This window comes from Camelus dromedarius, chromosome 3, assembly GCF_036321535.1.
Source record: "Camelus dromedarius isolate mCamDro1 chromosome 3, mCamDro1.pat, whole genome shotgun sequence".
Lineage (NCBI taxonomy): Eukaryota > Metazoa > Chordata > Mammalia > Artiodactyla > Camelidae > Camelus > Camelus dromedarius.
The window spans coordinates 49,435,786-49,462,533 of NC_087438.1; the positions used below are offsets into that span (position 1 = coordinate 49,435,786).

A 26,748-nucleotide genomic window follows, 5' to 3' on the forward strand; every position below is an offset into this window, starting at 1 on the left:
ATACGCTGAAATATACCTATACTTTACAATACAATGTGGCCCCATTTATACCATTTTTATTTTATTTTACTCACTAAACATTTAATTATAAGCAAATGAGCATTATATTTTCCTAAATTTACAGTTTGAAGAAGGTTTTTTTTTTAATTCCTTCATGTACCTATTTGTAACAAATTTCTAATTGTTTGAAGAAAAATTCGTCAGTGTATAAAGATTAAGCAAAATAGAGACCTGTGAGTGAGTCCTCAGGTGCAAAAAGAGCAAGAATTTTCTGGGTTTGATCTCCACCATAAAGAGGTACAAAGCCTACATTTGACAGGCTAATAGGAATCTGCAATGACAATTGATTAAAGATTAGTGAAGAGTCAGTAAAGAAAATATCAGACAAAAACACCACACTTCTACCAAAATTTTTAACATACATTAACTCTAAATAATTTCATTTCATAGGCGATATTTGCAGTCTCAAAAAAAAAAAGAGTAATTTAGATAGACTTCATTTCTGCAGGAATTTTATTATCTTGCCAAAAAAAAAAAAAAAAAAGAAAGTCTATTTCAATAAATACTCCTGTGCTCTAGCTATGCATCTGAATAGCAACAAAAGCATGATATGATCACTAACATTGTCAAACAACTTTATTATCTGTTATTTAGACTACTTGAGGAGGAAAAACTCCATTTTCTAGTAAAAGATACCAGGACAAATTCATTTTTCCAGTGAGATATATGCAATAGTTTAAAATTTTTCTGCCTTCATTAATCTGACACTAATTCCCTATTTACACACAATATTACAATTCAGGGAATTGTAAAATATTGATGCTGGAAGAAACTTTGAAGAATCCTTTAAAATAAACATCACTTTCCAGAAGAAAACTCCAGAAGAAAAGGCTTAGAGAGGTTAGAGAATTTGTCTATCATCAAATTCACACTAGAATTCTAATAATTTCAAGTCTAATGATCTTTCTATCAAATACATTTCAGCTTACTAACTACAGCTTATTTTAATACTTTGGGAAAAGGAAGATTTGTGATTAAAAAAATGTGTAATTTACTGTTTTGCTTAATTTTTTAATTAAAAAATTTCTAAAACTACAAATTCCAAATCTAAAGTAAATGAGTTAGCTTAAATATGGTAACCAGTCTTAGCAAAACCAGTAAACTACTTAGATGTAATTTTAAAGGCACAACACAAATAATAAGTAATAGCCTATAGTTTGTCTTTTTAAAACTTGATCATGCTTTTTTACCAACTAATCAATATTATCCACTCTACTGAAGTCTTCTGATAAAAATTTCAGAAGTGATTAGCTAACACTTTAAAATGATAATAAAATTATATTGATTTCATGTATAAACTCAATTGAAAAGATTGATAAAAATCACTGCAGAACGCCTTACCGTAATATTGAGAAGAGAAAAACACTCAGGATTTTCAGGGTCTCCACACCTTAGATCTGACATGTAATCTTCAGCAGAATTTTCCAATTCCTCGTGACTGCAATTATCCAGCATATCCACAGGGAATGCCATCCTCTTTAACAAACAACAGGGGACAAAATGTTTCAGAATATGAAATGCTATCTTCTTTAACTCACAGAAAAAACTTTTTATTGTACTAGTGCAGCATTTTATTGTAAGGAGACTTCTTTTTTACTATGCCAAGGTAGACTCCAACTTGAGCCTGCTGATTTAAATGTATGTCAAAAAGAAAACTTTAAAGCACTCATATGTATTAAAAACCAGCAATGAAATAAGAATTAATGCCCACACACATATGGTCAATTAATATGACAAAGGAGGCAAGAATATACAATGGAGAAAAGACAGTCTCTTCAATAAGTGGTGCTGGGAAAACTAGGCAGCTACATGTAGAAGAATGAAATTAGAACATTTTCTCATGCCACTTACAAAAATAAACTCCAGATGGATTAAAGACCTAAATGTAAGAACTAAAACCATAAAACTCCTGGAAGAAAACATAGGCAGAAGACTCTTTGACATAAATCGCAGCAGTATTTTTTGGATCTGTCTCCTAAGACAAAGGAAACAAAAGCAAAAGTAAACAAGTGGGACCTAATTAAATTGAAAGGCTTTTGCCCAGCAAAGGAAACCATCAACAAAATGAAAGGACAACCTACTAGGAGGAAAATATTTGCAAACGATATGACCAATAAAGGGTTAATATGCAAACTATATAAACAGCTCACACAACTTAGTAAAAAAAAAAAAAAAATTAAAATATGGGCAGAAGACCCAAATAGACATTTTTCCAAAGAAGACATACAGATGCCCAAAAGACACATAAAAAGATGCTCAACACAGCTAATCATCAGAGAAATGCAAGTCAAAATCACGAGATATCGCCCCAACACCTGTCAGAATGACTATGATTAAAAAAGACCACAAATAACAAATGTTAGAGAGGATGTGGTGAAAAGGGAACCCTAGTACACTGTTGGAGGGAATGTAAATTTGTGCAGCCACTATGGAAAATAGTATGGATGTTCCTCAAAAAACTGAAAATAGAACTACCATATGACCCAGCAATTCCACTGCTGGGTATATATCTGAAGAAAAACAAAACCACTAATTTAAAAAGATACATCCACTCCAATGTTCATAGCAACATTATTTACAATAGCTAAGATACGGAAGCAATCCAAGTGTCCATCAACAGATGAAAGGAAGAAGAAGACATGGTATACAGGGGAATACTACTCAGCTATAAAAAATAATTTTTTTCTTTTAAAGAATAAAAGAAAAAGAACAACTTGGATGGACCTAGATGGTATGATGCTTAGTGAAGTAAGTTAGAGAAAGACAAATATTGCATGTTATTACTTGTATGTGACATTTAAAAAATAAAACAAATGAATGTAACAAACCAGAAAGGGACTTACCAATACAGAGAACAAACTGGTGGTTACCACTGGGGGAAGAAAAGGGGACGGGGCAAGATAGGGGTAGGGGACTAAGAAGTACAAACTACTACGTATAAAATAAGCTGCAAGGATATATTGTGCAGCACAGAGAAATACAATCATTATTTTATAACTTTAAATGGAGTATAATCTATAAAAATATTGAATCACTATGTTGTACACCTGAAACTAATACTATAAATCCACTATACTTCAATTTTAAAAAACAGGTAATTCCGTAATTGATAAATATTTATACAGGTATAGGATATATACATACACATATAAACACACATACAAACATATCCTCATATACCTGTCAACATAAAAGTCACTGTAAAACAACACAAGGGAACTTTTTAGAAGAACAGAAATGTTCTACAACTAGATTGTGGTGATGGTTGCATTACCCTATAAATTTACTAAAAAAAATCACTGAACTGTACAGTTGGAATGGGTAAAAATTACAGTATGTAAGCTCTACCTCTCATGTGTACAGCTGCTTAAAAAAAGCCAGCACCTTAGAAGTGAAACACTAAAGACTGTTTCACTAAAGTCAAGAAAAATAAGGACTTCACTAATATGTAACATTACACAGATACTTTCCAGTGCAATTAGATAAGAGAAAACCACTCAAGGCATAACAACTGGGGATAGGTGCAAGGGCTGGTGGGAGGGGAAGACTATCTCTACTTCAATTTGCAAACAATATATTTAATTGAAAAACCCAAAAGAATCAATGGAAACACTATTCCAAACAATAAGAAAATGTTGTAAAATGGCAGATTGTAAGACTACATACACAAATCAAGCCCTCACATACCTAATAATAACCAGTAAGAAGAAATAATAAATAGAAAAGATGACCCTGTTTACAACGGTAAAAACACAGACTTAAATTTTAACAACAATAAACGTAAACCTATATAAGGAAAACTATAAAATAGCATGCCTGAAAGAAGCAAAGTGAACAACAGGGAAGAAAAACCACGTTCTTGAAAAGAAAGATTCGGCATCATAAAGGTAGCATTTCCCCCTAAAACAACCTATTAATTTAATGTAATCCTAATGAAAATATCTTTAGGGTTATTTTTCCCGAAGCGCAAGCTGATTATAAAGTTAATTTGGAAAAATAACTAGAAAAATCCTAAAAAGGCACAGCAATGACTGGAGAAAGGTTCTAGCCCTCTAAGGTATGAGAACATGTTATAAAGCTTCTACGATACAGGCATTATAAAGCTTCTCCGTGATCCAGACATACAAATAGACCGATGGAACCAGATACAGAAGTATACCCTAATGCCTATGGAAACTGATACATGATTAAGGAGCTATCTCAAATAGTGGGAGAAAGAGGACTTTTTAATAGGTACTATTGTTTCACTGGTCTGTCTTACAAAATGTTTAAATGAGAAATTAATTTTGCCCATTTTTGAACTTTTTATATATGAAATCAGACAGTATGCCCTCTATAGGTCAATTCCTTTCACTCAGCATCATTTCTGTGAGAAACCTAAGTGGTGCTGCATCTATCATTTAATTTGTCCCCTTTTATTGCTAGGAGTATTCCATCATACACATACACACGTTACCATTCTACTGCTGGTGGGCATCTGGACTGCCAGGAGCATTGCTGCACAAATATTTCAGTGGGTAAACACACTTATCTGTGATGGGTCTGCATACTCACACTTACCAGTCTTACTAAAAGCAAGACAACCAAATACTGTATGTATCTAGATGTAATGCAACAAGAAAATTGGAGCCAAATCTAATGAAGTCATTAGACAAATATGTGAAATGACGTTTAAAGTATGCAGCCAGCCAAATTTAGAATAACTCAGTTTCTTCAATTAATATATGGCACAGAGTTTGAAGAGTGGAAACCAATGTAAATTAAAAGAAACTTAAGAGACATCAATCAGATGCATTGTGAAGATGACCCTGATTTCTGTACTCTTGAAAATACCCATCATAAAAAGATAAGTAAAAAATAAACTTATGATCTATGTCAAATACTGATCTATCGGTTCTTAAAAGAGGTATAAATAAAGTTAGTATATATTATCTTGTATTATCCAACATAAAAAGTGCAGAGCCCCACTGCTATCTATACCTGTCAATAACTTCAATTCTAATTTTTAAAAAAATTTATAAAGGGAAAGGCAGAAGAAAATAAACTGAGAATATAAAAGTTACTTTCTCTAAAGTGATATTCAAAGCTATTTTATCACAACAAAAGTATTAGTAGACAAGGAACTGAAAATCTAAGGGAAATATGAGATAAACACATAAAAGACAAGACTCGTACATGACTCTTTCTAAAAAGTGTATATTTTTCTAAATTTTGAAGATATGGTCATGAGAGGAACTTATTTTTTTTACCATAATCTGAAATTTTGGTCCCAAGGACTTTAAAACTTGACATACATGTTTGGGAACCTAATTTGTGTATGTAAATTTACACACACACACACACACACACACACACACACACACACGTATTTTTTTTTAGTCAAATTGATTTTTTTATTTTAAAAAATCAAAACCTAGAAATAGAACACATAAATTCAGTACATCTGTTAGTAAATATAAATGTTTAAATAAAAGGAGAGAGCAAGAAAAAATTTTGAAACTATTTATGAAAGCAGTATCACAAGATTTCCAGCCAACTTACAAAAAGGAGGAGAAAAGCTGGATTTCAAGAGAGATTAACCAGGATTTAGCTTATCTAAATAAGATGTTATAGTTAGAAAGGGACCATAAAATAAAACAGCAGCTCTACAGTAAAGGAAGCTTATTTGTTAGTGTGGCAAATCTTTATATCTCTATCAAAGTCAATATGCAACAGAAAACTAAGTAAAAATAACATTACGTTTTGTGGTCAAATCTAACAATTGCAACAAAGATTAAAAACACAAAACAAATAGTCAATAGTGGATGAAAGAAGCACAAACAGCTTCTTAATAGCTGTTTTTCCTCTCTTACGTAAGATCTCAGTTGTGCATCCAAGTAAAACATTTGAAGACATTTAATGTACCATATCATTGACTAGATGAAGCCCAGGAAGGGTTACTATCACAGTATTCCCCTTAAACCAACTCAAAAGACTCTAGCTACCAAAACAAGGTATGAATGAAAAATTTAAATTTTTCATTTGCAAACAGTAATCATGATTAAAAAGGATGAAATGTAAATTAATATGTGAAGACTGCTGCCAAAAACTTGGTCCACAAAAGCACAGTTGATTACAATCACATAAAAATATCATATTTTAGACAACAAATACAAAATGGACATATAAGGAAAAAGAGACTGATAGAACAGCAAGTTTACGGGTGATTTTCTTTCTTTTTCATCTACTATTACTAAATTAACTTTCTTAAAAGATTTTAAATGCTAATGTTATGTTCAAAATGTATTTTCTTCTTTTGTATAGCTAAGGATACCAACAATAAAATGAAAAGGCAACCTACAGAATGGGAGAAAATATTTGCAAATGATGTGACTGACAAGGGACTAATTTTCAAAATACACAAACAGCTCATATACCTTAATATCAAAGAAACAAGCAATCCAATCCAAAAACGGGCAGAAGACCTAAACAAGCAATTCTTCAATGAAGACACACAAATGGCCAATAGGCACATGAAAAAATGCTCAGCATTGCTAATTGTTAAGAGAAATGCAGATCAAAACTACAATGAGATATCACCTCATACCAGCCAGAATGCCCATCACTGAAAAGTCAACAAATGATAAATGCTAGAGAGGACGTGGAGATAAGAGAACCCTCCTATACTGTTGGTGGGAGTGTAGATTGGTGCAGCCACTATGGAGGACAGTATAGAGGTTCCTTAAAAAACTGAGAACAGACTTACCACGTGATCCAGCCATCCCACTCCTGGGCATATATCCAGAGAAAAAATTCAAAAAGACACATGCACCCCAATGCTCATAGCAGCACTATTTACAATAGCCAAGACATGGAAACAACCCAAATGTTCATTAACAGATGACTGGATAAAGAAGATGTGGTACATATATACAATGGAACACTACTCAGCCATAAAAAAGAATAAAATAATGCTATTTGCAGCAATATGGATGGACCTGAAGATTGTCCTTCTAAGTGAAGTGAGCCAGAAAGAGAAAGAAAAATAACATGACATCACTTACATGAAGAATCTAAAAACTAATAACAATAATAATAATGACACAAATGAACTAATTATTATTTTGATTTCTTGAATATGTGTAAGCACATTTGACTGTCCTTTATGACTGGATTACCATATTCTGTTGATTCTTATTTTGTAGTTGGCTTTATTCCTTTGATAACTAAGTAAGTTTAAAAAGCTAAAGATCTAATCTGTTCTTAGAAACAATAATTGGTACATATATGTAAACTAAAAAAAAGTGCAATATACTGTATATATGTATTTGCATGCAATATAAAGTGTATGTGCAAACTGTATTAATTCTACACAATAAAACTGAAAAAAGGAAAAAAAATATTTTCTTCTTTTTTTTGTTGTTTTATTAATGAAAAGAAGGAAATTCTATTAAATAGGCAAACTAGGTCACCTGAATAAAGAACCCAAAGGCACAGCCCAGAATCAGAGAACTTCAGGGTAGTAAGTAGTCTTAGAAGTCTTGCATTCTCATCCAATGCTTTTTACAGAGTGGTGTACGGGTCCACTCTAAGTTCATAGCAGGATGAGACTGAACACAGACCAGGTTCCCCTCCCTAAGTCACGGATTTTTCCTTTCCAGGCATTAATTAAACTTCAATAACTTGCATACCACCACCACCATTTTTTCCAGTGTATCAAGTGCCTCTAACACTACTTAACTACTGTTTTTCTCAATTCATTTTTTCTTCTCCTCCCCTTTCTTAATTTGGTAAAATAAACATATAAAATGTACAATTTTAACCATTTCTAAGTTCACAATTCAGTGGCAGTTAAGTACATTCACACTGTTAAAAATCATCACCACTCTCCAGGTCCAGAAGTTTTTCATCAACCCAGAGAAACTATGTACTGATTAAATAATAATTCCCCAGTCCTTTTCCCTCCAGCCTCTGGTAACCACTATCCTACTTTCTGTCTCGATAAATTAGTCTATCTAGGAGCCTAATAAGTGGAATCATACGGTAATCATCCTTTTGCGTCTGGCTTACTTCATTTAGCATAATGAAAGGTTCACCCATGTTGTAGCATGCATCAGAATCTCAACTTACTTTTTTAGAAACATTTTATTCACCTTACACTATAAAACCTATGAAACCACCAACTTGATATATTAGATCATACAAAGTTTTATTGTAACTTAAATGTTCACCTGAATACCAGTTAAAAACATCTCCTAAATCACTGACAATACGTCAGCATACTCCAGAAAACACTGCACTGTGTATGTATGGGGCTGCTTACCAGAAAACTGCTGCAGAGCAAAGGCAAGAATTATTAAACTAATTAAAGCATAAAAAGAGAAATTCATTATCCTTCATTCTTAAACCTTTTTAGATTATGGTTTTTAAATAGAAAAATAATCACTTCTGGGCTTATTTCTATTATTAGTCAAAGATTATTCCTTTATTTATGTTTTTACACACACAAAATGAAACAGTCCTGTTTTCCTGAAATCCAATCATTTAAATACTCTGAAATTTGCATAAAGAACATTATTGGAGGGAAAAAAAAAAAAACCTCACTTGGTAAGTTGGGATTTCTTTTTTAACAGCTATCTTCTATTAAGTGCCAGAATATGTCAGAACTGTGCTAAAAGCACACCATTCACTCTCATTCAAGCTTTACAGCAAAGATATGTGGTGGCCCAATTACTATTCTTATTTTACAGGAAAGCAAACCACCTTGGAGAGGTTCATCATTTCCCTAAAGTCACACAGAGAATGAGTGGCAAACCCCAGACCTAGACATGGATCTGACACCCAAGCCCTTCCTCATAGAACACTGGGTACTGTGTCACATTTGAGGACCCTTAAGAGCATGTCTTACAGTGAAAAACTTTAGCCTTGGACCTCCAGAAATCTGGCAATTTCCAGATACATCTGACTTGATTTTAATATTGTTGATCTCAAGCATTCTTTTAACCTTTTCTTGAGATTTGGAAGCATTAACTGAGTAAGTCCTTAAATCCAAAACTGGCTTAAAAATGAATGTATTTCTTCTTCACTACAGAAGGAATTATTTCAGTGTTCTCTCTCATCTCACCTCCAAGGCATCTCCCAACGAAGTTAAAAGTTGTGAATTCTGCACCAGTCAGAATGGCCATCATTCAAAAGTCCACAAATGACAAATGCTGGAGAGGCTGTAGAGAAAAGGGAACCCTCCTACACTGCTGATAGGAATGCAGTTTGGTGCAGCCACTGTGGAAAACAGTATGGAGATTCCTCAAAAGACTAGGAATAGACTTACCATATGACCCAGTAATCCCACTCCTGGTCATATATCCAGAAAGAATCCTACCTCAAAAAGACACCTGCACCCCAATGTTCATAGCAGCACTATTTAATAGCAAAGACATGGAAACAGCCTAAATGTCCATCGACAGATGCCTGGATAAGGAAGATGTGGCATATTTATACAATGGAATACTATTCAGCCATAAAAAATGACAACATAATGCCATTTGCAGCAACATCGATGTCCCTGGAGAATGTCATTCTAAGTGAAATAAGCCAGAAAGAGAAAGAAAAATACCATATGAGATCACTCATATGTGGAATCTTAAAAAAAAAAGAAAAAGAAAAAGACAAATGAACATAAATACAAAACAGAAACAGACTCATAGACATAGAATACAAATTTGTGGTTGCCAGAGAGGAAGGGGGTGGGAAGGGACAGACTGGGAGTTCAAAATTTGTAGATACTGACAGGTATACATAGAATAGACAAACAAGATTATACCATATAGCACAGGGAAATATATACAAGATCTTGTGGTAGCTCATGGTGAAAAAGTATGCACCAATGAATATATATATGTTCATGTGTAACTGAAAAATTGTGCTCTACACTGGAAATGGGCATAACATTGTAAACTGACTGTAACTCAATAAAATAAATTTTTTTAAAAAGTTGTGAATTCTGAATACAGTTTAAAAACTATAGCATCATAGTTTTTAATATGAAAAAATAGAAAATATTTCCCTAATTCCACAGCCCCACACACACATACCCCTTCTAAAATCTTTTTTGTGTTTTCGTAGCTGTTCTTAAATCCATTACTTTTATTACTAGTCACTCTCACTGCTCAATTTTATTGGCTAAATAATCACCTATTTATTAGTATTTAAAGAAGATGAAAGAACGAGAAATTATTATTAAATCAGTAATAGCAGCAGGCAACACTTACTGAGGAGTGACCACATACCAGATTTTAAAGAGACTGTTACATTTAATATACAATAAGGTACTTCTATCAGCCCCATTTTATAGATGAAGAAATGGAGCTTTAGAGATTAAAAGACCTGATCAATGTCATACCACTATGGAGCTAGAAGAATATGAATTCAGACAATCAAATATACCTTCCAATATAATTATTTCACTCAATATGCAAAATCAAATATCACGGTATTTGTCATGGCTATATGAAATTTCCTTTTGTAAAATTCTGCAACAGTTACTTTGTTATTAAATATTCTATTCACATATTACACCAGAAAGCACTAGAATTAGAAGCCTGTGGCCTTGTCTCCTGGGTCACCTCTGCTACTAACTAGCTCTGTAACCCTAGGCAAGATACTTACCCTCTTTAGGCGTCTGTATTCTCATCTGTAATGCGATGCGATAGGACAGGATAAATCCAAAGACCTTTTTCACCTCTAAAAGTTTATAAATGTTTATTTAAAAAAATAGCGGTTAACTTAACACTGTGCAACTTACTAGCCTTATGCTGGTCCCGCTAGTTTAGGGAGTCAAGAAGAGGGAAATAGAGATTGCTGTGATACATCACTCACTTCTCCCTCTTTTTTGTTGTTTTTAAGCGTCTGTTCTGTTATGTAACTGAAAAGCTGTCAGATCAAATCGTGTCAAGTAGTTTATGCTCTGCCCATGGGAGAAACCAAAAGGCCTAACTAGATTCTACATGAATGAGAAAGCTTAATATCGCCTTAAGCAAAGTAACTCATCAAAAAATTTACGCAGAATGAACAACGAAGTGTAAAAAGTGTCCAAATTAATTTATAAATTAAGCAAATGGCTTGCTCATTAATCCTGGCTAACCTGTATAAAAACTTAATAACTCACATCTCTTACATAAGAACTCCAAGATGCCCACCAGCTATTTTACACCCATCTATTAGTAATTCATCCCTTTTTCCTGAAAAATTATATAACTATCTGAAAGACTGAATGCTCTTAACAAGAAAAAAAATATGAGAAAGAGTTAAAAATCAAATTCCTATTATTGTGATTTTTCCCCTATTTAAGGTTAATCACTAGATATCAAGTATACTCTTAAAAGGGGGAAATATACTTTTTAAATTTAGTTCCTAAATTATTTCAAGATTCTTATAGATTATTGCTATTATTTGGGGGCTTTTGAAGGAGAAGATCCAAAAAAAATGGAAATTTTAGAGCTGAAAGAGTTCTTAAAGAAAGAGTAACAATCTCAACCAAGTCATGATCCTACCACTCCCGACTGTTTCCCCAACACCGAAAATAGGTTAGGTATCCAAGCAACATAATCCGCATAATCTGCACCCCAATGTTCATAGCAGCAACCTGTTACACAAAAAGCCTGTTTCTGGACCTTATTATGATTCTTCTCATGATTCTTCCCTTGATTCTTCCCTTGTCTGTTTTCTCCCTAACGTCATGTCCTTCCCTAACTAACCTAGTCTCTGTGCTACATCAGCTCAACTGGTCTACGGTACTCACTTTTATTCTTCTACCTCTCCCGCCCTACACAAAGCCCTAAAGCCTAGATTAATCCTTCTCCACTCTTAGAGCTGAGTTTTTGAGTATGACAAAAATGAAACCACTGAATAGGCTGCTCCAACTATCCAATCTCAGGTGGGCTCAACACTGCTCAGACATCCTTTTCTGTCCTCTGGGAAAGGAAAAACATTTGATTACGTACAGGTGAGAACTGCCTATAAGTTTATAGGTAACGAGGCAGAAGTTAAATGGGGTTCATACCTAGTGCCTCTTTTTATTTCACGTAGAAAGCAAAATCATCTTTTGAAGTAATAATCACTGAGCCAACAGGGGACTATGTGGCTACTTCTAGCCAACACATTTCACATGCATTCCCTGATAGAGCTTTTATCCCAAACCCATGAAGTGGGTAATTTAATTATCTCATTTTGGGATGAGGAAACCAAGACAGAGCAGCAGAGTAACTTGCCCCAGGGCACACTATAGTGCGCGGCAAAGCTAGGACTTGAACCCAGACAGTCTAGCTCTAAGGACTATTCTTTCAGTCACCATGCTGTGTCTGAAAACATAGCATCTTAGAACCCTAACTAAGATGATATGATTGCTTACACATATGAAGAGAAATCTTACCAGTTTTCTTTCTAAGGGTTTAACTCCCTCCTCATGTCTAAGAAATGGTCCTAGATCTAAGAAATCATTAAACACAAAGGTACTGGGTATTTGGAATATCTTAGGGCTTCAAAAGCAAAATCTAATCATATGGCATAGAATTTGGGGCCCCTAACAGGGGAATATGTAGAATACTAGTTAAGGGAGTGTGCTCTTGAGCCAAACTGCCAGGACTATCTCCACGTGACCATGGGCAAATTACTTGAACAGATACAGGAAAAGGATCTCCGAGGAAGGAATACACTGCAAGGGTAAAAACCAGTAACTTTCAACATATATTAAAATTTTTACATCTAAAAAACAAAAAACTCAGAGACAAACTATCACCAATATGACACATACGAGCTAGTATCCTTAAAACAAATACAACTTTGGGGGTGGGGAGGAGGTAATTAGGTTTACTTATTTATTTTTAATGGAGGTATTGAGGATTAAACCCAGGACCTTGTGCCTGCTAAGCTCAAATTCTACACTGAGCTATACCCTCCATTCCAAATACAATGGTTTTTAAACTAAGATGCAAATAAATAAGCAAGTGGCATAAACAGATAATTCATAAAAAAGGAAAAACAAACATCAAAAATGTTCAACTCCTAATGCTGGAGAGGCTGTGGAGAAAAGGGAACCCTCCTACACTGCTGGTGGGAATGTAGTCTGGTGCAGCCATTATGGAGAACAATATGGAGATTCCTCAAAAGACTAAAAATAGACCTACCATATGATCCAGCAATCCCACTCCTAAGCATATATCCAGAGGGAGGCTTAATTCAAAAAGAAACATGCACCCCAACATTCACAGCAACCCTATCTACAATAGCCAAGTCATGGAAACAACCTAAATGTCCATCAACAGATGACTGGATAAAGAAGCTGTGGTATATTTATACAATGGAATACTACTCAGCTATAAAAAAAGAATAAAATAATGCCATTTGCAGCAACATGGATGGGCCTGAAGATTGTCATTCTAAATGAAGTAAGCCAGAAGGAAAAAGGAAAAAATACCATACAATATCACTTATATGTGGAATCTAAAAAAAAAAGACAAAGTTATTTACAAAACAGAAACAGACTCACAGACATAGTAAACAAACTTATGGTTACCAGAGGGGGAAAGTGGGAGGGAAGGGATAAATTGGGAGTATGAGATTTGCAGATACTATTATATATAAAATAAACATATAGCACACAGAACTACATTCAATATCTTGTAGTAACTTATGGTGAAAAAGAATATGAAAACAAATATATGTATGTTCATGTATGACCGAAGCATTATGCTGTACACCAGAAATTGATAACATTGTAAGCTGACTATACCTCAGTTAAAAAATATCAAAAAAAAATGCTCAACTCCTATTTTTTTAAAAAGCCAATCACAAATATTTTTAAAACAAATTAATTTACAAAAAATATTAGTATACACTTATATGATTGTAGAGGAAATTATCTGGATGGGGTTACATTATATTGTTAACAGAAGTAATAACCTGGTGAAGGAGGAAGAAGGAGGGACTCAAGGGAGGGGACAGGTGGGGAAGAAAGGAGATTCCATATGGAGCCTCCTTCCTCAATCTACTCACTTTGTAGTAAGTCTCTATTGGATGCATCTGAGTGGCAAAATTTAGGTTACATGCCTGCATCTGACCTCCAAGGGAGACAGAATGTGATTTGGGAGGAGGCGGGGAGGCAAATTAGGGCTCATAGGGCTAAAATGAGACTCATAAGCAAAGTCAAGTCAGAACATAAACACTAATGACCACAGCCAGGAATGGATGTGAAATCTTTGCTTTACTATCTACGCACTTGGAGCAAGATACAGAGAGAGCTACTGACACTCCTCAGATACATATGCAAAAGCTTAGCAATAAATTAACAGGTGATATCTGAAAGGAAGAAATAAAAATGTGCTTATAACTGAAGCATCCACTTGGCCGACTACATACGGTTCTGCAGAAAAGACATTTGCCGCTAGAACACATCAGCCACTCAGCCACTCAGCCCCTCAGGACCCAGATTCCTGAACACTGTTAACAATCTCACAGAAGCAGTTTACAAAAGTCAAGAAAACAAAATAAGAACTATTTAAATGAGTGTATCATAAAGTCTTGTCCTTCATTTCAACATTAGACAATCTCAATTTCTTTATTGTTTTTACCTGGCTTCTTTACCATATGAAAGATCTGACTTCCTTATGCTTTAGTAAGGTTAACAGGGGTTTGGCATAAACCTCAAGGAAGCAGGCAATTTTAAAAAATAGTCTAAATAATATGCATATTGTTGTGGATGTCTTTAATATAAAATATCACAGAGGTTTGTCTCATTTAGAATCACGAAGACTGAATTTTCATTAAAAAAAAAAAAAAACGCCTAGCTCAAAACAAAAGCAAAAACAAAACTTGGTGCTTAATTTTGACATTCAACAGATGAAATCTTCTGCTGAGTCACAATCACCATCACCACCCACCACCATCCCCTAATATTTTCACTACGCAACTAAAAATGTAACCAAGGGTTTCCACTATCTGCAGAGCATCACATCAACTTGGAAAAACAGCAGCCTCTGAACCACAGGCTAACCATTCCTCTCTCCCTTCCAGGTTTCCCCAACTCTGCACTCGAAGCCGCGGCACCATACACCTGCCCGGCAATCCTCTTGCAAACTCAGGTGGGTTTGCTTACCCAGATCAAGTGAAACTGTTTTCTTACCTTTCACTGGCAGCAGGCCTAGGGGAAAAAAGACAGTAGTAACCTTCCTATCTGGCTTCAATACAGATTTACTAAGTAAACGAGTAAATAAATGACTAAACAAAAGTGTGTATAAATAAAGTATGTGCTGGTGCGAGGAGGAAGAGCTGCCCCAGATGAGACACATATACAGTTCTGCTGCTGGATGAAGAGATGGTCCCTCAGCAGGCAGAGAGAGAAGGAAAGGCCCTCTAAGAGGAAGCCAGAAAGCATGCTGAGAATGGCAAATAGCTGGGTTCACTAAGACAGTTAAGGTACATACAAAGACATTATCGGTAAATAAAATGAGGGTGGAACACACCAGACTAGAGTTTGGACTTTTATTTGGCACACAGTAGGAGGCAATTCAAGATCCTGAGCAGAAAAGAGACACCCAAGGCTATACTATACTGTAAGACAACTTATCCAGCAGCTGTGTGTGGGATGCATTAATAGGTAGAATTTAAGGAAGACAAGTTGAGAAACGCTTATGAGTTCCTCTTAAGTAACTCAGCATACTTCTTTTAACATACTTTATCTATCACATGATAGTGAGATTTACCTTTCTTCATCTAACCTACCAGGCTCAGATCTCCAGAGAAGCATAATCTATTTTTCCAAACATATAGAAAGTAGGGATGGGTCAAATGATCTCTGATGTCCCTTCTAATAACTTAGGTGCCCACACGTGATTACTTGGAGGAAGAAGATAGGAAAAAAGGTCTTAAATTTACAGAGGGGTGGTATTGTCAAATTCGTTTATAATCTCTTTTTATAACTCGGAATGCTTTCTGAGGATGACAATAGAACTATAGTTTATTGCTTGCTTACCTTGCACAAGGCGTTATGCTCAACACCCTACACATACTATCCCACTTATTCCTCAAAATGACCCTATGAGGCAGGTATTCGTACACACATTCTCCCAGAGAGGAGGCTCAGGTGTGGAAGGTCAGGTAAGCTGCCCAGTTCACACAGCTAGTAAGTAAGTGTCAGAGTCAGTTTCCAAACCTAGGCAGCCTGTCTCCAGGGGGATTTCACCTGGTGGCCAGGCTGCCAGGTCAAGACAAAAGGTCAATATAACCCATGATGTAACTGACGGATTACACAACTATCACAGAACATATCAAGCATACTGGTCAATCACTCCTTAGGCATTTGATTTTTTAAATCTTGCAATATCTTCTCTTCAGACTTTAGATGCTTGTTCTAATCACTATGATCCATCTTCTTCAGAATGCTTAAATGTTTACTACACAATAAATCCAAAGCCAACTGTTTTAAAGTTTAAAAAATGAAAGGGAAACAAAAGCTGACAAAGTAAAATGTCTATCAAATATTTCCTTAACAAACTACTATAAAATAGAGATAAGGGGAAAAAATGAAATTCACTAAGTTGCATTATAGTCTTTTCTTAATTACCCATTACTGAAGAACAGAGATAAATAAGACCTTGAGATTTAGATGATACTAGACTCAACACAAACTAGTGAGCAAGGTTTGTTTGTTTATTTTCAGTTAAGGCAAAAATGACCCCAGAATAGGGCTTCATTATTAGGATTCTGACTATCCAGATGCAGAGATAGAAAAAGATGTCTGCCCTCTTCATGAGTCAGACAGCATCCATCGTTTTTTATTCCATTCTGATGATCACATTTTAAGAAAAAGCACACCAAAAAACTGGAATGCCACCAGTGGGAAAAAACCAGGATGGTAAAGGATCTAGCAACCATGGTACAGGAGACGAGGAACAGGAATTGGGAGAAATCAGTGAGGTCAAGTCTTGGAAAAGAGGAAAGAAAGTTACCTTTCAAATATTTGAAGTGTCAATATGTAGATGAAAACTTAAGATTTATTCTACATATCCCTAAAGAGTAAAGGAAATACGCATTGGTGGGAGGAGGGGTAGCTCAGTGGTAGAGTGTGTGCCTAGCAAGCACAAGGTCCTGGGTTCCATCCCCAGTACCTCCACTAAAAATAAATAAAAACCAAATTACCTCCTTCCCCAACCAAAAAAAATAATTAATTAATTAAAAAAAAAAAAAAGAAATAGGCCTTTCCAACAATAAATTCGACCCAAATGTATCACACTGCATGAAAACCCAGACCAGTGAATTAGCTGGTCAAAGAGTGTGGAGAGTTACAGGTGATCCAGTCCAACTCTGGTTGGAGTAACATCTCTATGCTCCGTTGTAAATAAAGCCACAAGAACTTCCATCTCCATCCAAGCCAGTTCTAGCAAGGAGAGCCAAAAGTCCACAGACTTCAGTTGAGTGGTTATTGTATATGAAATTGTAAAATCATATGAATCATTTTATAAAAGAAAATTACGTCTTTTTTTTTTGTGGTTGCCATTCTGTGAAGCTACTCAGATAAAAGTATTCTCCAAACAAAAGTTATTCAGAATCACTTCAATTTCTTTTTTCATGGTTTAGAAAATAGTATCAATAAATCTCCTCAGCCTTGAAATTAATTTCCAGTACTTTTAGATTTGCATTGTATTACAAAACTAAATACCAAGACTTCTAACATGTGGTCGCTTTTTGCTAAATTTATCTATATTTTCCACTCATATACACAAATAATTAATAGAAAACAGGACCAAATCTAAAATTAGAAGACAGATTCTTTGCTTGGGATCCACAAAAGCTATAAAGGGGATTACAGGAATTATTTTCAAGTTTTAAAAAAAACATGTATTTCCCCTACATTAATACATGAACTAACAAAACCCAAAGATTTCCATAATTTTAACTAAAATTCTACCAGCTCAACTCATTTGGTATATTTTATCTCATGAAGAGCAAAAGCTCTGATTGACAAGTGGTAGAGAAATCACAATGTAAAAAAAAAGTAAATCACTGCTTTGAAATGTACCTCAAAAAAAGTGCTGTACAAGGGGTGGCTGTGGGGCAACAACCATATTAAAAAGGAGAAAAAGATGAAGAACACTGAACTAGATACTCAAATATAAATATATCCTAATTTCATTGATATCAGTACTAGCTCACCTTTAGGAATATTATCACATTTAATTCTGCCAACAACGTTTTGAATGAACTCTGTTGTAACTACTCTTTTATGAAGCCAGGGTTCAAACCTATGTCTCTTTGGCTTAAAATGTGGCCTTACACTGCCTGTGAATAATAACTACTGTTAACTTAAGAATGAGTTCATCTGATATATTAAGGGTGGGCTGATCCAAACTTGAAAGCACCGGTATGTATGCATAAAAGACTTTTAGACGACGATAAAATTCCTTATCAGTACAACTTACTACTTTACCAATCATTATACAACAAAAAGTCAAGGTCATTGACTTTCCTCCATGTCTCCTCATTCCTAAATCGGCTTCTCCCCTTACAGTTGTACCGACAATACGCCTCCTCAGGCCTCCAGTAGCCTCTCAACTCCCAAATTCAAGGGATTATTTGTACTCTCACCCCTCTTGTCCTTATGACAGACGAGACCCAACTGACTACTTTCTGCTACTTAAAAGTCTCACTCTTTCCTTGGACGACACTCTCCCTCAATGCTACTTCTTGGTTTCTTTCCCTCCTCAGCTTCTTTCAGCAACTGAACCCGCTCCTTTGCACAACCCATGACTCCAAGGGTCCCTGCAACATGCAATCTGCCACTTTTTTAAAAGATACAACTTACTAAACTGATTTGTTCCCAATTCATATTTGCAAAAATCTTTGTGCATTCAGATTTTACGGAACTTTTAACATTTCAATTCACAACAATTCACTAACACCATGAAGGTGGGATCTATTTGTTTTTCTGCCCAGTAACAAAAAGACACTCAGTGTTTGTTCAATAAATGAAAGCCACTTTTGGTGTTAACCTAAAACATCTCATTGGAGGAGCTGTAACTAAAATAACACTTTTTTTTAAAAGTATGTGTTAAGTCACAAACTTTCTGGCCCAAAAAATAGGTTGGGTTAGGTGAGTAGATCCCTCCTACAGAGCAGATAAACCTTAAGGTCTCATATACCAGCTCTAAAATTCAATGAGTCTTAATAATTATTTTATAACGTCTTCAATAAAGTATCACTCTTCCCTGATTATTTTTAAATCATCGTACCTTTCCTTAATAAACTTAACCTTGGGTAATTTTGTTGTGGTTGTTGGAAAGAATCATGAAATAGCCCTACTATCAATGAAGCATACCAAATTTAGAACTTTAATTTCAGGGTTAAATACACAAAGGATCAAAAACTTAGTGGTGTGTGAAGAGAAAAATCACTGTAAACACAATAGTCATGCCATTCTTTTTTTCAATTTAGAATCAGGAAATCTTAGAAATGGGAAGAAACATGAAGGTTTTAAAGTCCTACCAACCAACAATCCTTGCTACAGAATCCTTGATAAATATTTTTGAACATCTATCTGAATACTCAATCCTTTTAAATTCTAATTACCTCTAAAAAGTAAGTCTTTTTGCCTTGTTAGTCAGATGGCTGCGCAGAATACACAGAGGCGGCTTAAAAGGGTTAGTTAGGTAGGAGCTAAGGAGAAAAATGTTAGAGGTTCTTTTCAAGTTTTCAACCACTGGTAAAATAATGCTCAAAATCCCATGCTATGTTCAAGATAAAAAGCACATCAAGATCACTTGCAGACTCGCATTAATTAAATACAACACTACCAATTCAGTGAACCTCTTTGACACGTGTATCGACAGAATCAATATAAAGGTGTAGGGACTGTGTCTGACACCCTGCGGAACTCAATCCCCAAGGACCTAGGATAGGTCCAGTCAGGGTACATGCAGTCCTTAGCAATCTCTACCTACATAAGTTCTCTAAAACAAGACTCATCTGATCTTTCAATGTCCAAGGTCCCTTTCACCTTCATAATTCCACAGAACGTGTCATTAAGAAGAGGCATGACATTTCTGCGAGGGATGGTACACGATATGGAATCATTTGTTTGCACAGAGAGTAAGTGGCTCTTCAACCAATCAGAAAAAAAAAGTTTAGAGTAATTTAATAAAGAGAATGACTGTCAAAAGCATCTAATCATATATTTTTTCTCCAAATCAAAGTTAAGCCTTTTGTTTGATATATATTGTATCTTTATTAGAGAAAGGATATCATTTGTAATTAATTGAAAACTATTTCAAAGGTCAGACTAATTTGAAACTTGTTAGAACCTAAATCCACAGGTAAAGCATCTTAGGTCATAATTACTCAAGCAGCAGGCCAATGTGGCTACTGATGTAAGCTTTTTCTAAGTTCCCTAAACCAATCCTCATCATAAACTCAAAGAGAGACCACTATGACAGCTACAGGCTTTCCATGAAAGACTGTGATATTTTGCTTTTGTACCGGAAGTCTTACCACAAATAGACTTTTACCAGGTTCCTTTCACCACTACATTACCTGTGCTCGCTTCCGCTCTCCCCCTCCAAAACAAACAAACAAAAAGATTAAAAACAACAACAACAACAAAACAAACTTAGTCTTGTTTCTATTAGTCACTAAAAACCGCTCCTCTTGTAGGAGGAAAATAAGATACAGTTTGCAAAGATAACCTGTACATCTTTTGTACCTACGTACATTCCTGCAAACAGATGATACACTGCACAAACCCAGATCCGTTTGGTGAATTCCCTCCAGGGCCCAAATGTGTGTATTATGCAACAACCACCATTCCAGACTTTAATCCCCGTCTGTGATGCAGTGATAAAATACAAATGGCCAGAGTATAATCTCCTAGGTACCTAGGCACATTTGCGAGGGGACAGAACAAGAATTACCATATTGTCAGAAACCTTGAAAAAATGATAAAATACGTAACAGTTCTGAATCACAGTTACAAGTTTTCCTTTGGGGAGTCTTTTAGCAACCTGTCTCTTTCCCCGCAAAAAAACCTCACTCGAGAGCATTTCAACTGAGGGTCTGAAAGGCTATCCCAAAGGGGAACGGGGTCGTGGTTATTTTAGAATCTACTCCAGGTAAAATACCCATACCAATTTCCAAATGCTGAAAAGCCAGTGAGATACTTCATCATCTCTCCCAAAGGGCTATAATGGGAGTAAATGTAATCCAGGTCCCTGAGCCATAACAATCCAGAGCTTCACCCATCGATCTCCTGGGGCACAGGCCTCGGGAAATTGCATAATGGGCCCTAAGAATTAAAACAAAATTGCAGTAACCTGCATTCTGTAAGAGAATTTAAACAATACCTATTCCAAAAGTAGTGAAAGGTAAGGGAGGTGGTTAGAGCATCTTTGGAGGCCACCTGAGTGGCTGAACCCGAACCTCAACGCTTCCGCTCCACCCGCCACCAGGTCCGCTTTCCCCACGCCAAGGCGATGGACTCGAGAGGACAGGCTCCAGGCGGGAGAGCCGGGAGGGGAGGGGGCTCGGCAGGCAGCAGCCGGGGAGCAGGACGCCGGCCGCGGCGGGCGGAGGAAGGAGAAGGAGGCATTCCCTCACACAAAATGGTGGCGCTGGCGCCGAGGCCGGCACACCTGGGGGCGCACCACACGCCCCGCGGGGGAGCCGGCCGGCCGCCCGCACCTGGACGCGCGCCCCGGGCCTGAGCGGCCGGCGTGGGCCTGCGCGGCGGCCGAGTCCCCGGGGCGGCCCGCAGCGTGTGGCCCGCGTCGCCGCACGCAGAATGCGGGGCCGGGACCTGCGGGGCGCGAGGCCGAACCAGGCAGTCTCGGCCTCGGCCGGCGGCCCCGACCTGGGACGGGCCGCGCACTCACCTCGGACGCGCCGCCGGAGCCGCCGGAGCCGCCGAAGCCCGGGAAAGGAGGCGGAGCCGCGGGAATGAATGGAGCCGGCGGCTGCTCGCGGGCGACCCCCGGCCGGGCCCGGGCCGCGCCGCTGGCGGCTGCCGGGGCGGGTGCGGCCGCCTGCCCCTCGCCCGGGACGCCCGGCTCCTGGTCGGCGGGTCGGCCGCAGCCCACCGTGCCCTCCGCCGGCGTGACGCACTCGCGCTGCAGCGCCTCCAGTCTTTGCAGCCGCGCGGCGCCCGCGCCCACCGCGAATCCCCCCGCCCGTCCGTCCACCCGCCCGCGCCGCGCGGCCCCTCCTCGGCGCCGGGGACGCCGCCCTGCCTCCCGCCAGGCCCGCTCTTCAGGCGGGCGCCGGGCAGGTACTGGCTTGACCGGCCGGGGGGCGCCACGCGGCCCCCGCCCCGCTGCCCGCGCCCCCTCTCCCCGCCCCGGCCGCCGTCGCTAGGCAGAGCGCGACGCCCCAGCTCATGCAAGGGCCCGGTATTAAAGAGTGACCTTGGCTTAGGTATAAAAATAGGTGCGGGTAAGCTGCGGGGACCACGACGCTCAATTTGCGTATTCCTTTAATGTCAACATTCGCAGAATCCCGTTTGCACGCCCCACGGAGTTTTCCTCCATCGAGGGGCGGGACCTCCGGGAATCTACCCCCGGTGGGCGAGGCCAGCGAGGCCTCGGGGCAGGGATGCGGAGGGCGCCGCGAAGACGAAGGGACCCCTCCCGCCACCTCCCTCCTCACTGCCTCCCAGGAGGATGCAAGGGAAAAGGAAGCCAAGAGTCCCCTTCACAATCTGGACAAGCCCAAGCGCCCAGACTTCCATCTTGAGATAATAAGGAACCACCACATTCCTGCGTTGACCTCTTCGCTTTCAGAATCTAGCACAAGCAAACACTCCCTGACCCAGAAGGACGGCAGCTCCACCCACCTTTCCTCCCCTTCCCCTCCCTACTGACTTCATCTGCCTCTGAGCCCAGGGCCCTGTTGCTAATAACACTCCCAAGAAAGAAAGATAAGCTCTCAAGTATTTAGAGCATGGTAGATTTCTTTAAGGTAAGGCATGCCATGGTTTCAATAGGTTTAATAATTGTATTGAGGAATAGTATTTGTATTTGGGTAATTTTAAGACTTCCTTGTATCAATAAGCTCTGAAAAATAAACTCATCATCTAAGAGCAGTGGCATTGTTTTCAGCTCATCCAGAACATTTGAAATTGCATCTTTAATTCCTCGGAAATATTTAGCAATCACAGTACCAACCTTTCACGAATTTACTGATGATCAACAAAATCAATAAATATTTCAAAGAATACTTGTTGCTAGAGATATACTTGATTCAGGGTTTTTTTAATCAAAGACTTCTGCTTCCAGTTGCTCGTAAGAATCAACCTCACTGTTATATTTAATTTGTAATATTTAATTAGCAGCAATCTTAAATGTTATACAAAAAATAGTTACCATTTTTAGTGGACCCCAACACTGAACTAGATTTAATTGAGTGGGAATTTTGAATTGTTGAATTGTTTTAATCCACAGCAAATCTTGAGTGAATGAATGAAGTTATATAACGTTTGAATTTGTATTTCCTGAGCTGTATGTAAGTAGGAGTCCCTGGGGCAATTCCAAACAATTCCTGCCACTTTGGGAAGATGTTCTTTTGGCTACCAGACTGCAGGTGTTGAAGCCTTGGGCCCTAGTGCAAAGCTAGCCAGTACAACTTGTTCGTAATGTTTGAAATGCATGAGTGTGATTGGCTTTTAGGTATTATTTCAGTGCATGAGTACTTGTGCCTGGGAGGCCTCTCAAATGTCTGGCCACTTTGCTAGAAATAAGAACTACACCCTCCCAGTCCCATAAAAGAGAGGGTCCAGTGGCCCCCATTCAATCAGCTAAGCCCAGCTTTCTTCCTATGGCAAGGTCTTTCCTGCTGAGACCTACAAAAGTCCTGTCTCCTACCTTGTGACGAGTGTCCTGTGAGGAGGCTCTGACTTCATCCTCTTTACTTGCAACATGATAAGGCTTTGAATGTTTCAAGGGGGAAAAAATTGCTTCTCTCTTTGGCTGAGATGCATAAAATCTTGCTTGTATCTTTACCCACACTCTGAGGATCCATGCACTTGTTGACTGAAAAAAATGCAGAACCTAAAAGCTGAGAGTTACATTCTATTCCTAGGACATTTCTGAGGATTTAAGCCCAGGATGCTGCCTCTCCGATCACTCTAAGAGACTGCTCCAAAGAGGCAGGGGAGGAGTCAGGATACATAGGAGTTTTTGCAACAAAGACCAGGTAGTTGGACATCAAAAGATTACTGTTAATTAAAGAAAACCAGTTATCTCAAGTTAAAGAATTTAGCACATTTCTATACATGGGAAGATGCAAAAGTCTGGGCTCAGTGAAATCATTCCCTTGATGTGCATGCACTCAGCTGTCTAGGACCAGTATCCTATTCTTTCCCATCTTGAGTTCACTCAAGGTGTAACTTTGAGGGTGGTGTCAGAAGACGGGCTGCCAGTCTGTCTCCATTCTGAGCTCCCTCCCACCCTCCATCGTGGGCAGGCTGCAGTAGTGGCTGATGACTTGATGGCTGCAGTGTCCTTTGTTTACTGATACGGCAGGCAATATTTTGCATTCACAGGCTTTTAGTGGACAAAGAACTAAAAAAATGAGTTTTTATCAGATTAATACATGCTGTAAATCACTATCAAAATATTTTGAAATATGCTTTGAGGCTTTTGTCTAAAGAGTTTTGTAGAGAGTAAGAGGATGATGGCTTTGGTTTCATTGTTGTATATGCTTCCTTTTATTACTTTGTTAAGTTATAAGCAGAAAGAAATATATTAAGAGTTCTCATTGCATTTTTAGTATATGTCAAAAGGGGAGTGGAACCATGTTAAGAGAATCTTGCCACAACACTGGATTTCGGATGTTGCTGATACAAATGACCCAGCAAAGAGCCCTTAATTTGTACTGGAAAAGAGGAATTCCTAACGGCTAAAATAATGACTAATATTTTTGATTGTTAACAAATTGCCAGGCACTCTACTAACTTCTTTGTAGAAATTAACTCATTTAATTCTCATAACCATCCTTCGAGATACGTATTAATGTTATCCCTAGTTTACCTAAGAGGAAATTGAGGCACAGAGAAGCTAAGTAATTTGCCCAGGGTCACACAGCTAATAATTCTGGCAGTTTGGCTGAAGAGCACACTCCCTTAACAGGTGTTCTATACCGCCTTTCATGGGCACAAAAATCCTACACCATATGATTGAATTTTGCTTTTGAAACCCTAAAACATACCAAATACCCAATACCTTCATGTTTAAATAATTTCTTCGATCTAGTAGTATCTTCCTAGACGTGAAGAGAGAATTAAACCTTTAGTTAGCAAGATAACTTGGAAGACTTCCTCACATATATATTAAGCAAAATTGTATGATCTGTTAGTTTTTGAAAAGCAAAAAAAAATTTTTTCACATCTTTTAAGGGTAATTGTTCTCCAAGTTCTTTTTTTTTTTTTTCAGGTCCCAGAGCAGAGTTATAAGTTTTGTTTATATATTTATTTACTGAATGGAAGAAACACAGTTCCTCGGAAAAGATTCCTCACCATCTTTGACACCCCATTCAACTTCAGTGGGTAGAATTAGGATCCAACACATACAATACATATGTTTTATGTTCATAAAATTACAGTGTGAAGGTTTTAATGACTGAGGTAGTCCAGGGGCTTTTAGATCTAAAAGATTAGCCAGTTAGTTTACTAGTTAGCTAATAGTGTCAGCCACAGCAAAGGGGAAGTGAGAAGGTAATCTTTCCTACTCCACCAGGAGAAAAAGGACTGCACATCACAGAAGGCTTTAATCCTTCCTCACGTATATAAAGTGTGTCACAGAAATGCTTTCAGGATTAAAAGCAGTATTTCAATTGGGTTTTCTTTGTCAAAACACTGTAACTATCTGCAGATTTCAAATTCCTGAGTGACACTTTGAACTGAGAAGGAAAAAAAAACCCAAAACTAAAGAACAAGAGAAATAACAGGTTTGAGAAGACGAGTTACATGTGTTCTTCTAGACTGGTTGGGTCTAAAATGAGATAAAAGCTTAAGCACAGTGTATTTGGTAAGTTTAGTTTCTGTTTAAGAGAAAGATGATGTGATATTTTTCGTATTACCAAAGAAAAATTACAAACATATTGGCATCCATGGCAGATACTGCAAGTTGCCCAGTCAACATCCATTTTCCCCTTTTCTCTGCTGGACCCAATTCTGTTCAGGGTGGCAATGTGCCCAACTAAAGCTATCTTCCTTCCCAGGCTCCTCTTGCAGCTTATATGATCATTCAACCAATGAAATGTAAGCAGAAGATTATTTGGTGTGGCTTCCAAGAAACGTTTGTTTTCTGATAAAAACACCCTGAGCTATCCCTTTGCCCTTTGCCATTTGTACTTTTTTCTTCTTCTTGTCTGGAAGAAGGACTTACCTTGGGGATCAGAGCAGCCACCTTGTACCCAGAGCTGACCATGAGGATGAAATCTGTGACTTTACTATGCCAGAGCCAAGAGATGGGAACATGGGACAATGGTAACATTATGAAGCTCCCATACCAATGCCAGAGTGCCTACCTCCAATCTTTTCTGTTACTTGCCAACAAATGCAGTCCTCACTAAAATTCTAAGTTAGCCACTGTCTCCTTGATACAGATAGAAAAAAGAACACTCTCCTATAACATATATTCTATACTATGTAGATGCTGTTCTTGGATTTTGCTACTG

At 37.7% G+C, this 26,748-nt stretch overlaps 1 protein-coding gene across 5 annotated transcripts in view; it reads right to left on the minus strand.

Annotated features, from left to right (window-relative positions):
- The window catches only part of FAM169A (family with sequence similarity 169 member A), a 62,429-nt gene extending 39,793 nt beyond the window's left edge, over positions 1 to 22,636 (minus strand). Inside the window, exons 1-3 of one of the 5 annotated variants that reach the window (XM_031446770.2) lie at positions 22,479 to 22,636; positions 1,402 to 1,536; positions 232 to 331 (exon numbers count right to left, since the gene is read on the minus strand). In XM_031446770.2, coding sequence (XP_031302630.1) covers positions 232 to 331; positions 1,402 to 1,533 — 232 coding nt within the window. In that variant the 5' untranslated portion in view covers positions 1,534 to 1,536; positions 22,479 to 22,636. Of the gene's footprint in view, positions 1 to 231; positions 332 to 1,401; positions 1,745 to 21,422; positions 21,725 to 21,950; positions 22,027 to 22,478 lie in introns of those variants that run through there. The other 4 variants (XM_064481543.1, XM_031446774.2, XM_010975002.3 and 1 more) reach the window with 4 other exon arrangements.
- Between the last annotated feature and the right edge of the window lie 4,112 nt (positions 22,637 to 26,748).